Source organism: Misgurnus anguillicaudatus, chromosome 10 (assembly GCF_027580225.2).
Source record: "Misgurnus anguillicaudatus chromosome 10, ASM2758022v2, whole genome shotgun sequence".
NCBI classification, from domain to species: domain Eukaryota; kingdom Metazoa; phylum Chordata; class Actinopteri; order Cypriniformes; family Cobitidae; genus Misgurnus; species Misgurnus anguillicaudatus.
In genome coordinates, this window is record NC_073346.2 from 39,952,222 (window position 1) to 39,968,421 (window position 16,200).

The window sequence follows — 16,200 nt, forward strand, 5'->3', positions numbered from 1 at the left end:
ATTCTAAAAATTCTAAATTAAATATAGGTTGTTCGGATATTGACTTATGTTTTAAAGGCAGAGTTCTGCCATCTGTTGGTTAGAGAAAAACCTGTAATTACAGTTTTAGAAAAAATGTGTTTTGATCACAAATACCCAACAGAGGGCCTTAGAGATCCATTCATTTTTCTGGATGTGACCCACTGCTTCTATCACAACATTTGTGAAACATTTTGTGAAGTCATATATGGACGGCTTAGTGCCTAGGTCTTACTTACCCGTGTTCTGAATTTGTGGCGGATTTTCTTTGCCAATTTGATTTTTGATTTTCCATGTTGCATTTGTGCTCAGGTACCAGCTGGCCTTATTTTTCATTTGCCAAATGAAAAAAAAACTCGTATTTTATTGCATTTCCCATTCATTTCTAAACACATGTGTGGCTTTTTTAAAAACCTTCAGAACAACTGAATCAAACCCAGCTTTAATGTGCCCTGCAATGGGTACCAACCTGTACCTTTTAAAAGGGTACCACCTCAGTGACAGTCTTTATACTTTTGTTTTTGAGAGTGTACATTAATAAAGATAAATATAAAGAAAAATACCTGGTATTGTTATGCAATTTATACAATATCTGGAATTTAATTTTCAAGGTTTGGTGTTGATTTTTATAACACAAGCAGAAACATTTATTATAAAGATCATTTATTGAACCCAACATATACAAATGTATTATATATGCATATAAACCCAATACCCTCTTACAAAATCTCTGGACAAATCTCTGACGTGTAAGTCACACAATGCCAAACATAAGGAAAATACACAGAATTAAGAGGACATTCTAAGTGTATTCTAATATATTGAAGTGAAATGGAATAAAAAACATCTTGAAAATTCAGCAGCACATAATATCATTCTCAATATCATTTCAACACTTTCTTCCTCTATCTTTGCCATCACTCACAACCGTTCATCTATTAATTAAAGAGAAAATTGCTCTAAACGTGCAGAAATTTAGGATATGTGTCATCACCTGTAAGATCTGATCTTTTGTGTTTCCTTTAGCACCAAGTGACACCATGGCCAGAGCCGAGGAGATGCTGAGAGGAGAGTAGAAGACATTTCCACTAGTGTTTATATCACTGATCTTCTTAAACACATTGAGATTACAGTTGTTAAATGTTGTTTTATTGCTATATCTTTTACAGAATCTACCCTAGAGTATGAAGTACTTGCCTAACATGTAAAGTATCTGTCACAGGCATGTTTAGTTCCATTCTTAAAGTTGTTTAATAGTATTGTTCCCTGGTACTTTTATACTTGATTTTGTAATGAAGTGCATTTTATGTAAGAATAGGGAAACAAACATTTGGTTATATTCAAATTAAAACCTTTGATTAGATACTAGATACAGTACACAGCTCATGACCATAACCCCAGTCTAGAACTTTCATTGTACAATCATTCAAAACAAACGAGAACATTCAGAAACAAAACTCTTCAGAAGGTCAACCCATCAAGAGGAGCTCATGGAGAGCAGAAGCGTCCATAAAACAGAATGGTTGTTGGTGGGATTGTGTCGGATGAAGAACAGGAAGGGATGATCAGCATTGAAGAACTGTGGAGGCATGAAGCTTTCTAGCATCATGACAACACCAGTAGCCGCTGCTGCTTCTGTTCCCTCTTCATTGACTTCAACAAATGATTTATGAATCACCTCAGACACCACCAGATCATTTTGGGGGGACATGCCTGAAAAATTTGCCTTCCCCATCTCAAAAGCATCTACCATTCCCAGTTTTACCAGTAGATTCTTCATGTCATAAGTTTCTTCCAGCTTGAATTGAGGCAGAGATATTTGAATTTTATCTACAATCATCTTGTCAGGTTTGGTCCACTCCATGAGCTTCTCATAGGTCAGTGTTTTCTCCAGCTGTATAAGAGATTTATGTTAATGTCTATCTGATGATGTGAAATAAAGCTTTAAACACTCTCAATCTCTCCTGTCTCACCTGCTGAAGTCCAGTGGTGTCGTCTTCAATCTCATTTGGAAGGATGATAAACATACTCAGATTCTTCCCGACATACGGCAGCTCCAGGATCTGACTGTTCACCTCTGGGATGAACGCCACAGGAAACTCTGACTCCTGACTCATCATCTTCACTGGTTTAGTTTCATTCTGTCAAACATCAATGAGAACACAAGAGTTATAACCCCTCATATCTCATTACTGTTCCCTGCATTAACAATCAGATCAAGATCATTGCATCTCACCTTGTTCACTTTAAATTCTTGATCAAAAGTGTCTTCCTTTAGGAATTTTTTCTCCCAGTTCCCTTTGAAGTAGATGGCGTTCACCAAAACCAAATCTGTCAAATCATTGACGATCCCCTGTGCCAGCAAGTCTTTGATCTTCCCTTGTGATACAAATTGATATTAAATTTTTTACATATGGCACTTTCCAAGTTTTAAAAAGGATTCACAGTGGTTTTAACCTTGTGTGTTTTCCTCCACCCAGTTGTTGATGTTGACGCGTGCAGCTTCAGAGTTTTTTATGAAGTCCACAGACTCCAGTCCAGCCTGGTAGTATTTTTGTGAGTCACTAATAAATTTCTATAACAAAACAAATTAAATGAAGTGAAAGTCACATTAGATCTGAGAATCTTTATTAACACGAGTGAGAGACTGAATAAACTCATCTTACATCAATAAACTGATAGGATTTCTCTCCATACAGACGATTGGCAAGACTCAACATATATGGCACTCCTGGTTTGTTCAACTCGCTCATGAGTTTGTTGTAGCTTGAATGAATGAGATCCTCCTGCAGAACAGAATATTTCTCTGTACATCATCAACAATAAATATAATTTGACAATACAACAAACACTTGTTACTGTAAAGTTATGAGGTTTGGGTTTCATGTATTCATACTGAACCTGATCATCTGTCTTATCTGGTCCAGATTTGTTAAGACACAGAACCTACAAGAACATGGATTAATTAATGGACAAAAAAAACAAGTGTATACCAAAAATCCAGAAATCTATCAAAAATGTGTAAAATTTTGAATATGCATTCATAATAAAAGGTTTGACGTTATACTTGTGTTTAAATAAAATAAGACATACTGTAAGATGAAAGATCAGTTTCAACAACCTGCACATAGACCTCTCATATTTCAATAACACTGGATAATTTGTAACTGTGCATCTGTACTGTTTAACCATAACAAGCCAAAATAACCTACCTTTAACTGTGCCCTGCCCTTTCAGTGAATCCATTTAAAATCATGTCTCAACACACACTAAACAGTTTGGCAGTGACAAAACTAGAGATTACATTTTTCAATAGAATTATGGTTGAATTTGATTTTCCGTTCATATAAATGTATTATCTATTAATTGTGAAGATATTGTACCCATTTCAAAACAATAGGTTATATCCACAATAGGGCTGGGTATTGGCAAGGGCCTCACGATACGATGCGTATCACTATATGCGTTGCATGTTGCGATACATTGCAATACTTTCTTTTTTTTTTTATCAAAAATGTAAAAAATAGAGCTGATTTTTTTACACTTTTTTTAAAGCCAAATTGCATCCACACGTCGGCTTTGAAAGCTGCACGGTTTTTTATATTCTGCCATTTTCTAACTCCCGCTAACTTCTGAGACATTGGCCGAATGGCCGTATATGACAGACATCTGGACAGCGACAACTACAGGAGCGGCGGAGGCGGCCACTTGACGCACACAGAGGGATTTGATGGGTTTTTAAAAATATCGATAGTAGAGATTGAAATCGATACACTATCGTGGAAAAATTTATCACGATAGCTAGCTGCATCGATATTTTTGCACAGCCCTAATCCACAACAAGCCTACATTATGTATCCATTATTACATCACACACACAAAAAAACAAGCATATTCACATGCTCGGGTAAATGACAGATTCTTGTCAAGACAATTTTTTATATTAAAGTAAAAATGCCCAAAGATGCAGAAACTGGACTTTATGTGTCATCACCTGTAAGATCTGATCTTTTGTGTTTCCTTCAGCACCAAGTGACACCATGGCCAGAGCCGAGGAGATGCTGAGAGGAGAGTAGAAGACATTTCCACTAGTGTTTATCTCACTGATCTTCTCAAACACATTGAGAGAGAATTGTGTGTTTGCTGCTGACAAAAAATCCATTTTCAGAACCTGAATAAAAGTCAAAGAGAGAATGAGAGAGATTATTTATTAGTGTTAGTATTAGTATAGGCTTACTGTACTTTTATAAAACTACAAACATATAAATAAAATAAAATCAATACCTATTCCTCTGCAAAGACTATTTATCTCCTGTGTGTCACAGATAAATGAGTTGCTCTTGTCGTGAGTGTTTTTATTATAACATTGCCTCGCCCTAAATTCACCATGAACATTAAACAACACATTCTTCTGATGATGTAACTGCAACACACACTTAACATATAACTGTCCCAACCAACATTGACATGTGAGCCTCACGTGGGTCCTATCTAGGCAGCATGGCTTACATGTGGGCAACGCTTCACGTGTGCAATATATGTGGGTCCCATGCAGGTTTCACTATGTGGGTCACATATAGGTTTGCCCATGTGGGATGATAATATGGGACCCTCTGTGAGCAAAATAATTATGCTTGAAATATATCTTATACATTTAACCCTTGAAATAATTAGTTTTGGTTGATTCTCAATTTTATACAAAGAGCAAATAATATCATGGATATGATTTTATCAGTATAAAACTTTTTTAAAAAAGCATTATTTTTTATTGTGACATTTCGTTTTGATAATGATAATATTAATTATAATGTTCACCTGCCTATGAATTTATCAAATATTATAATAATAATTTTATTTTATACTTTTATAAGTCAAAAGTTAAAGAAACTAGTTAAAGAAACTATCGAACATTCAGGAAGAAGCTGGATGAGTGGAATCAGGTGTTTCATCATGAGACATCATTATAACCTGCTACGACATGCTTGACAAAGTAATCCTGCTTTGAATGTTTGTAATTGCGAATTTCTTCACCTAATATAATATCATATTTCATAATCTTTGCTAAAATAGGCAAATTTTTTAAATTACAACTACAAAGATGATAAACATTTAACTTACAAGAATTCCTGCTCAAGCACAAGGATACAGTTTCTACCAGAGCAGCAGGAGGCTCTCAAAACCATTAATAAAAAGATTTGCATACACTTATTTTTAGAAAATGTAATACTATGGTGCAAATTCACGGACTGCACAGCGATAAATCAAAGCATTTAAATAAGTTTGGCGGTGGATGCTTCAAGTTCTACATAAAACTGTAGAGCAAAGATTAAATGATGGTCAGAATTTCTCCAGAACAGTGAGCAATGTTTGTGTTGTTTTTGACTCCCAAGTAAGAGTTTGACTCTTGCTTGTTTTAAGTGTTATGTTAAATTGTTAGTCATTACTTGCATTAGCACTTTTAAAATTGTTAATTATTTTAGTGTTGAAAGTGTAATAAAATGACAATTTTGATATACTGAATCTTTACAGTTATTTTCCATATTGCACCTCCTTCATGTTTTGTGATGTTATAGATGAGTGAACTGTTGATATATTGTATATTTTGTAAAGGTTCAGTATATCAAAATTGTCATTTTATTACACTTTCAACACTAAAATAATCAACAATTTTAAAACTGCTAATGCATATACATATATACATATACATACTGTACATATACATATACTGTACATATACATATACTGTACATATATAGAACTGAAATTATGTTGCTTTTATCGGTTATCAATTTTAATTAAATATATTATTTAAATAAATATAGAGGAAATTACAATCAATCATTAAAGGTATAATTACTACATAAGGGACCAGTCCAGTACCCATTAAAAACCCATACTGGGCCCTGGTATTTAACATGTGGGCTTCATTAAGTGGGGGCAATATATGTCCTATGTGTGTGGACAAAGCAATATAGGGGCTACATATAAAGTCCATTTTGGGCCCCACCTCACAATGGCTGAATCCGAAATCGCATACTTACTGTGTAGGTACTGAATTTCATTGGGTACCTACTTAACGTGCGCTAAGGCAGTATGTACGTTCGCGTTAAGTATGTACAGCATTCGCCATGTTGACGTTATCATGTGACATATGACGTAGTAGACTTGTTCGAGTTCATGCGGAACCACAAGAACCGACGGGGGCGGCGCAAGATGGCGGCCAGGGCGGATGTTGGTATTCAAGGCTAAGGTTTAAAACCTGATTTTCTCACCTTAAACGCAATAATTGATCGACGCAAACAACTGTAAATACTTTACCTTTTTTTGTGTGATAATATAACGATCTTGGATATTTGCTGGTGAAGGCTCCTTGTCAGATTATCGAATTTAAGTTAACGTAAATGTAACGTCAATTAAGAGTGCAGCTGGAGAGTTATCAACGATGGCAGACAAAAGACCAAGAGACCACGGTAAAAAGACAAACAAGATGCTTCCGCTAACTTCAAAAAACAGAGATTCAATCGAAACTGTTTTGGAAGTGGTAAAATTAGATAAGATGCATTCATACACCAGTACCGACCCGATAACTTCCGAATGTACCCCTCTTCCTGACTCAGCTCCGTGCACTCCTATAAGCAAAAAAGGGAAAACAGAACCTACACTCTCTGAGTTGCAAGATAATATTGTGAGACTTTTGGCGGAGAAAATCAAAGAGAATACGAACAGTCTTGCAAGTTTGATTAAGAAAAACACTGATACCATTGAGGCTTTGAAGGAGTCGTCGGAGTTTCTTTTTAAGGAAGTCCAAGAATTGAAGACGGAAACCAATACAGTCAAGAAAACAAGTGATGAGCACCAGAAAAAAATAATCAGTTTAGAAGACAGGCTAAATGATATGGAACGCTATCACAGGAGATGGAATCTAAGATTGTATGGTCTACCGGAGCAGGAAGGAGAGGACGTTAAACAACGAATGATAAATGTATGTAAAGCAGTCACTCAGGATAACGAGGAAGATCTACGCTTCCAAATTGACGGGAGTCATAGGATTGGACGGAGAGAAGATGGAAAAGTTCGGCCAGTGATAACAAGATTTACATCCAGAACGGCCAAAGAAAAGGTCTGGAAATGCGCAAAGACATCGGAATTCCTTAAGACTAAGAAACTTAAATTCGGTGAAGATCTTACTACAAAGGACAAGGAGACACGGAGCAAATTATGGCCACAGATTGAGGAGGCGCGAAAGCAAGGAAAGAAAGCCTTTTTCGTCGGAGCCAAAGCTATAATTGAGGGTAAAGAAATTAAACTGTGATTAATAAGTTGATAACTTATGCTTTCATTGGGAAGCATAAATTCTCTCCCTAAATATGCATAGCATTGTTGTGATATGCTTTATTATACATATTGTTTAATGTACCATTTTAGGGACAATGTTGTATAAACTCTTGTTTGTTCTATAACAAAATAATATTTGAAAGGTGTAGGAAATCCTTTAAACTCGCGTTCTACGTTAAACGCTTTTTCTACTTACTGTTAACATAGTGTTCTATTGTTCAAAGTGTCTTTATCACTTTATTCGTTCAATGTGAGGGGTATACGAGATACGCTTAAGAGGAAAGCTGTTTTTTTATTTTGTAAAACTTTCAAAGCAGATTTTTATTTTTTACAAGAAACCCATGCTTTAATTTCAGATTTAAGTTTTTGGAAAAATCAATGGGGAGATAATATCTGGATGGCTTATGGGAACAATACTTCTGCTGGTGTAGCTATTTTAAAAGGTTCCTTTCAAGGTAAAATAATGAAAAATATTGCTCATAATTCAGGAAGATGGATAATTCTAGTTGTTGAATTTAAGTCAGATATCTTTATTTTGGGTAATATAGATGGTCATAATAATAGTAATACAAATAGAATTCTTTTTGAGGAGTTTGAACAAGAAATAAATGTGTTAATGAGTTCATTTTTGAATGCAAAATTAATACTTGGGGGGGACTGGAACTGTATAAGTGATCCCACTAAAGATTGTCACCCACAAAGATCTTTAAAACGTTCTTATAGAGAATTTAACAATATCTGTGTACATTTGGATTGTTGTGATATATGGAGACAAAGAAATCAGAATCAAGTACAGTTTACTTGGAATAACAAGGATTTTTCTAGGAGATCGAGGATTGATTTTTGGTTAATATCAAATGATTTAGCCAACCATGTTGAAGAAACAAAAATAGAACCCTCAATATTTTCTGATCATAAAATGATCTCTCTACTTATAAACATAAGAAACCATTCAAATAGGTATAATCCAAACTATTGGAAGTTAAACAGCACGCTTTTGAGGGATAAATTCTTCAGAGAAGAAGTCATTAAAATTATTAATGATAATTGGAGGAAGGCTAAAGAAGAAAGAATATATGGAAAACATTGGGAATATACTAAATTTCAAATTCGTATTATGGCAGTCAAAAGGGGAAAGGATTTATCGAAAGAAAAAAGACTGAGACAAGATAAAATTTTTAAGGAAATCATTTCTATTTATGACAATAGCAATCAAACTCAAAATGATCTTAATAAGTTATCTGAGTTGCAATTGGAATTGGACAGTATCTATCAAAATTTAGCACAAGGTGCCTTTATTCGTTCTAGACGTAAATGGTTAGAATATGGTGAAAGGAATACAAAATATTTTCATAGTTTAGAAAAAAGAAATATCACTGTAAATAGCTTACATAAACTTAAAATAAATGGCCATATTTCTGAAGATCCCACAAACATTTCCAAATTTGTAGAAGAATTTTATAAACAAATATACTCTGAGCATAACACTGGTCAAAGTTTAAATTTCCTTTCTCAAATTAAAAACAAAGCACATATTATTGATGAAGCTCAGAAGGAAGTTTGTGATCAAGATATTGTTTTAGAAGAAATTAAAAAAAGTATTAATAAATTGAAAGATAACAAATCTCCAGGTAATGATGGCCTTACCGGTGAATTTTATAAAGTTTTTCAAGATTATATTACTGAATTCTTGTTGATGGTTTTTAAGGAGGCTATAGAAAACTGCAAGCTTCCTCCTTCTATGTGTCAGGGATTAATCACTCTGATACCTAAACCTGGTAAAGATTGTTTGTTGCTAGACAATTGGAGACCCATAACTTTAATCAACAATGACGCTAAAGTGTTAGCTCACATTTTTGCTCAGAGAATAAAATTATGTTTGGATACAATTATAGATGACATTCAGTCAGGTTTTATGCAAGGGAGACATATCAGCAATAATATTAGATTAATTCTAGATTTGATTGATTATGAGCCTTATATAGGCCTAACTGACAACAGTTACATTTTGTTTATAGATATATATAAAGCCTTTGATACTGTAAAACATGATTTTTTATTTGACTTACTAGACTTTTTTGGCTTTGGAAAATACTTTAAAAGAGCAATACAAACTTTATATAGTGATTGCAACAGTTCAGTTAAACTTCCATGGGGAACTACTCATAGATTTGAAATTTTCAGAGGCATAAAGCAAGGAGATCCTGCTGCTCCATTTTTATTTCTGTTAGTCATGCAAGCAATGGCATTACACATAAATAATGATTCCTTTCAAGGTATTCAAATTTTAGATAGAGAAATTAAATGTTGTCAGCTAGCTGATGATACAGCAATATTTTTGAAGAATGAAATGCAGGTTAAAAAAGTTATAGATTGTCTTAATGTGTTCTCTGAGGTTTCAGGTTTATCCCTTAACATTAAGAAATGTACCCTTTTTCCACTTAAAGATGACAGTAGGCCTATCCATTTGACTGAATATGAAGGAATTCCAATAAAGAATGAAGTAACATATTTGGGAATAAAAATATGCAAAAATCAAACCGATAGAGTACAATCAAACTTCCAACCAGTTATTTCAAAAATTAAGAACAAATTTGATATGTGGCTAATGAGGGATTTATCGCTCAAAGGTAGAGTCATATTATCAAAGACTGAAGGACTATCTCGTGTAGTTTATCTTGCAAAAGTATTGGATGTTCCTAAAATGGTTACCCAAAAAAATTGATTCTATTCTGTTTAATTTCTTATGGAATAATAAGCCTCACTACCTAAATAAAAATATTTTATGTAATCCATACAATCAGGGGGGTTTGAATGTGATCGATATACATTCTTCTAACATTACTTTTAAATTAAATTGGATTAAACATTTTATTAAACATAAAGATAAAATATGGTATATAATCCCAAACTTTATTTTCAAAAAAGTTGGTGGTATAGAGTTTCTCCTAAAGTGTGATTATGACATTAACAAACTTCCTCTTCAATTATCTAACTTTCACAGACAGGCTCTTTTATGTTGGCTCCTTATTTATAAACACAATTTTTCTCCCCACAGACATATCATTTGGAATAATAAATATATTAAATATAAGAATAAATCAATATTTTACGACAATTGGGTTCAAAATTATATTTTATTGCTTTCACAATTGATTAATGACAAAGGTTATTTGCTTTCATATTCTGAATTTTTAAAGAAATTTAATATCCCAATATTGCCAAAAGAATATAGTATTGTATTTGATGCTATTCCAGCTGGTTTTTTAAGACTATTACAGGGTAATACAGATTCAGAAAAGAAATTGACCTTTCAAAAAGAAATTCTTTTAGATGGGATTAATATTAAAGATTTCAAATGTAATAATAGGTTTTTTAGAAGCTTGATTCACCACCCTGTAACATGTAGAAGCAAACAATATTGGGGAAATATTTTTGGGAATTTGAATTGGCCTTTAATTTGGACTTACAATAATAAGTTTTGTATTACTAACAAAGTTACTGAGGTTTATTTTAAAATTATACATCTAATTTACCCGACGAACCAATTCCTGCAAAAATTCAAAAAGGATCTTTCAGACTCTTGTGTATTTTGTAATATTAATAATGAAACTATTGTACATCTTTTCTTTGATTGCATATATACAAGATTTTTTTGGATCGATATTGAAAATTTGTTTGAATTATTCTGTGGAGAGAAAATCAAAATACAGAAAAAAGATGTTTTTTTCTTTTATGGAGAAAATGATTTGCTTAAAAGTCATATATTTTTTTTAAATCTTATTATCTTATATGGTAAGTTTTACATACATAAATGCAAATGGGCTCGGACTAAGCCCAATATTACCCAATTTAAGGTTCAGATGAAGAGTTATTTTGAAACATTGAAAGGACTCTCAAACCCTAAAGCTACCAAGACTATGGCATATTATAATGCGTTAAATTCCTCTTTTTGAAATAATTGTATTGTATACCCTCTTTATTTTATTTTTTATTTATTTTATTTTTTTAGTTATTTTATTTTTTTTCTCTTTTTTCCTTAAAGTGTATTTCTTTTACTTTAAATGTTATTTGTAATCGTTATGCTTGCTATGGTGTTACATGATGTTTTGATTGTATCATTATTTTAATACATAATAAAGCATTAAAAAAAAAAAAAAAAAAAAAAAAACCACAAGAACCGACAGGAGGTTGACATCACAATACCGCGAGAGCAACTCGAAATCAGACTTCTCAGTATGATTTCTGGAATCGCTCTCACGGTACTTTGATGTCATCCACCTGTTGATTCTTACAGCGGTGCATAAACTCAAACAAACCTAATAACAGACATGAAAACGTATGCGTGTGTATGAGGGACAGGTGCACTAACACCTGATTGCATCAGTAACTTGATCTGTAACAGTGTTACAGATATATTACACATTATTTTGTAGGGCACAAAATAAGTAAAACAAGCAGATTGTAATTTAATATCTATTGTCAGATGACAGCTGTGCTTGAATACAAACTAGACAATGCAGCCAATGTGATTATATACATTTTAGTGAAGCAATCTCTTGTATTTACTTAAAACGACAGGAAACATGAATAAAAAAATGAATGAATAAAACCATCACAATAAACTTTCCCATATGAAACAAAAGTTTATTCAAATGTATTTTTCTAACAAACCATCACATATTTACTGTCAGCTCAACACAGCTGTGACAATTCTACAGCTTTATTTTCATGAATCAGCTGAGCACTTTAATTGTGGTATATCCTGGGTCTGTGCGTGAAGTCAGGGTGCTGAGGAACAGTCCTGTGTAACGTATCAAAATCACCCGATTGGTTGGTCTCCGGTCGATTGCTTTGTTTTCCCGTGGCATCATGGGAAAGCTGGGATAGAAGTGTCCATCCGATGCACGCTTCAGAATCGGGGCGGACTCAGTAGGTCATCCGGGGATTTCTCGCCTACTGATTTTATGGATACTGAGGATTCGGACGTACTACTCTGTTCACGTGCTGTTTCCCCTACTACATTTTCAGTAAGTAGGCGGTTTCGGACAATACTTAAGTACACGTGCCTCTGAATCTCGCGAGAAATAGTCCAAAATCCCGCAAATTCTCGCCTACCCTTTTACGTATACTGAGGTTTCGGACATACTATTCGTTCGCCTACTGCTTTTTGCCTACTATATAGTATGGCAGTATGCGATTTCGGATTCAGCCAATGTTGGCTGGGATGTGCATTTTTCATTAAATCGTCTTTGTGCTTCTACTATATGCAGATGTACAATCTTTGTACACTTACATTACTACAGTGCTTCTCAAATAGTGGGGCGGGACCCCCAGGGGGGGCTCGAAGCGACACCAGGGGGGGCGCACGAGACCCCGGGGAAAGTACTTTTTCAGGAAGTGATTTTTTTGCACTGTCACTTAAAGACATTACACCCCAATCACGCTGATAAGCCGCTTGAGTTTTTTATTATTATTTATTGATTATATTTAATTTAATTTTTCAGTATTAAATGGTCAAAAAATATTATACTTCAAATAAGGGTTGATTTTTTTTATTTCAGGCAAATTGATGCATTTTAAGTCTTTTCTGTCACAGACTAAAAAACAATGTTAATAAAGTTATTATTTGTTGTAAGTTGATTGATATTTCTTTTTTGTGTTTTCTTTAATGTTAATAAGGATGCAATGTTTTGCAGATGTGTAATTTTATAGATAAATTATACTATTTACAGTCGCGGCGGAGAGTTGGGGGGGGCGCAAAATGTTTACTTCTTCCTAGGGGGGGCGTGACAGAAAATAATTGAGAAACACTGCATTACTATAATATTTTTTTGAAGTCGCATTTGCGTACGGGTGTGAGTGAAGCTCATGGTCGTTTCTCAAATGGAAGGCTGCATACTTCGGAGGGCGCATTTGCAGGCTGCATACGTCATAAAGACTTATTTCAAAATATTAACAATAATAAAGTTTACTATTGTAAACGTTTGGCAATATGCTGTACTTGCGAATGTAGTGCTCAGTTAATTGAAATAGACGTATGCAGCCTGCATATGCGACCTCCAGATGATGCAGCCACTACTCCCATAATGCATTTGCACTTTGGCCTTAAATATCATCAATACAAGTTTCACAGGTAAAAGTTGTACATGGACGTGTCATAGGTACTTACTGAAGGAGGACAAAGTGTAGACCCAAGAGCAGATTATTAAACTAAACTAAAATGAACCAACATCATAACGTGGCATTAACATCCAGTAAGTATCACATCATTAAACAAAGCTTGACAAACCAACACAAGAGGGCTCATATAGGGACAGTGAACCAATCAGAACATGACACATAAGGGAATAGGGAAACAAGAGACAACATGGCAGGACAAGATTTCAAAATCAAAGACATGAACATGAAAAACAACACTTCATATAAAGACTTAAACAAAACACAAAACACCACTCTGACAGGACGGTCCTCTGATGTTGTGTTTACCTCTGGAAGTTCGAAAAGAAATTTAATCCCAAATTCCGCAGATGGGTGGGTGTCAAACTTTAAAAATGGTGAAAGGGGGAAGGACTTCTGCTTTGGCAGATATGCTTTAGTTTACGCTATTTGTATCTGCAACAGCTTCATTGTATTGTCTTAAAGGGACAATGTGTAGTTTTTTAAGTATTTTATTAGTGAAAATCAATGTCTTTATTCATAAATATGTCCTCATTGGTGTAAAATGATCTGACTTCTTTGCTTAGAATTTCTTATTTTATTTACATTGAACGAGTAAGTCCAATTTCCCCAAGACACGTAAGTATGAAGTCTTTCCAACAAAAAACACCTGAACACAAGTTCGTAATCACGACTTTAGACTTATTAAATTTCCAATAGCACGTGAATGCAGCATTACTGTCTCAAAGTGTGTTCCTAAAGTCTGTCATAATTAAAGGTCCTGTTCTTCCTGTGTTTTTGAAGTTTTGATTGTGTTTACAGTGCGCCAGTGCTTTAAGTGGGCCGGAACGCCCCGGTACTCAGTACCGCCACTTCTAAAAATAGCTCTTGAGCGTACCACCACCTCTACGTGCGCCCAGAACGTGCTTTTAGCGTACCGGAACGCTCATCTGTTTAAAAATCAGAGGTTTAATTTAATCATTTGGCTGCGCTCCGCTTTTCAGAGCGCCCTTAATGTACGCTTCCTAATTAGTTCTACCGAGAGCAGAGACTACATTACCCATACACCCTTGCGTTTACAAGTTAAAAGCGCATGCGTCCTTCAGTCAGTGTCAACGTGCTCTGGAGAGGTGTGTGTTTGTGTGTGAAACGCGCAACCATAGCTGCTCGGTTAAAATGAAAATACAATGAACACGTAATATGCCCTCCTTGTTTTAGACTCTGAGTAGTAAAAGAACAAGGTCAGAATCAGAGGACTCGCTGACATCCCACCAAGCCAGAATGATAGCTGCAGGTCAGACGCAAGCCTTGTAGGTACGTGATAATCTCCGCTGTCGCGGCTTTCAGTTTGGTTCCCCTCGACGCAACTTCGGATTTCCTCAGGCGATGTGCAGAAAACACTCTTGAAATTGTAATATACATTTAGTTTAATTGCTAAACTAAAAGTAAACGAAATTTCAATGAATTTAAACGACGTGCACAGTAGTTTTACCACTCGCAAAATGGAAAACAATGGGACAAAATAAATGACTTTAATTAGAGTTTCAAATGGCCAGTATTTGGTTATTCTTGACCCCATAGACATGGTCTTGGTGTCATTTTAATGTTTTTTTTTCAAGCTTTTTCTATCTGAACCACTAGTTTTAGCATTTAACCATGCTGAAAATTTTACTCACATATCTACCTTTTGCACATTTTATTTATGTTCAAAAACTCTTTCTACAGTAGCTCTTTCTAATGGTATTTTTTTCAAAATCCTTTTGCACATTTTATTTATGTTCAGTGGCTATTTCTAGCTCAAGCAAATCCACAAATTTATAAAAGGATTAATTATTTTTTACAAGGTCGTCTGTTGACTGCTAAATATAAAACCCCTTCAATATAGGAGTCGAGTCAGCAAAAAAAATAAATAAAATAGAGTACCGGCACCTCTTTTGGGCCACTTAAAGCACTGCAGTGCGCAATACAACACATGTTTATATTTCAAATGTAAAACAACGCTGTATATTTCACACACTTTACTTATCTGTATAGCGCTGTTTTCACTGTCATCAAAACGGGCTGATGTCTTCCTTGTTCTATGAAGTCCCTACTTCAGAAAATACGTATAGAGTTCTGATTGTGTAGTTTGTTTAGTGTGTTGTGATTCGATAGCAGCTTAGCTTGCTGTTAGCTTAGCTGGCGACTGACAAATTCCTTTGGGCGGAGTTTAGTCAAAAAACTGTTCTAGTGATGTCATTAAAGCAGCATTACAAACAGATTTAAAAGAGGAACTATATTTTATGGCGTAATAGCACTTTTGGGAGTACTTCGACTCAGCTGAAAAGTCCGCTCCCCTTCTCCCTCTCATAATGGGAGAAGGAGGGTGTTACTGCGCCGAGTCGAAGTACTCCCAAAAGTGCTATTACGCCATAAAATGTAGCTCCTCTTTTAAATCCGCTTAGAAAAGCGCTACGTTTTATTTTGTACCACCAAACTTGCTCGTGTGGCTGCTCGTCTTGGATGGGAGGGGCGTTGATGTGTTTGGTCACTTCTGGCTTTGTCTCTGGATGGTGCCGTTGAGTGGATGGGGCTAGGCTGGGTGCTGTCGAGGCGTCGCGGCGCGCTCCGGCGCTTGCGTGCACGCACGCAGATGATGGAGGGATGTATCAACGGTTCTTGGTTGAGGTAATAACATATTTAAATATT

At 34.9% G+C, this 16,200-nt stretch overlaps 1 protein-coding gene and 1 pseudogene across 3 annotated transcripts in view; both read right to left on the reverse strand.

Annotated features, from left to right (window-relative positions):
- The window catches only part of LOC129448842 (leukocyte elastase inhibitor), a 58,137-nt gene extending 57,028 nt beyond the window's left edge, over positions 1-1,109 (reverse strand). For 2 of the 3 annotated variants that reach the window (XM_073872606.1, XM_073872605.1), the window contains exon 1: positions 1,013-1,109. In XM_073872606.1, the coding sequence (XP_073728707.1) occupies positions 1,013-1,060 (48 nt within the window). In that variant the 5' untranslated portion in view covers positions 1,061-1,109. The remainder of the gene's footprint in view (positions 1-1,012) is intronic. The other variant, XM_073872604.1, reaches the window with a different exon arrangement.
- Positions 1,110-1,484: 375 nt separating this feature from the next.
- LOC141349231 (leukocyte elastase inhibitor-like) lies at positions 1,485-13,616 on the reverse strand (annotated as a pseudogene).
- Positions 13,617-16,200: the final 2,584 nt, after the last annotated feature.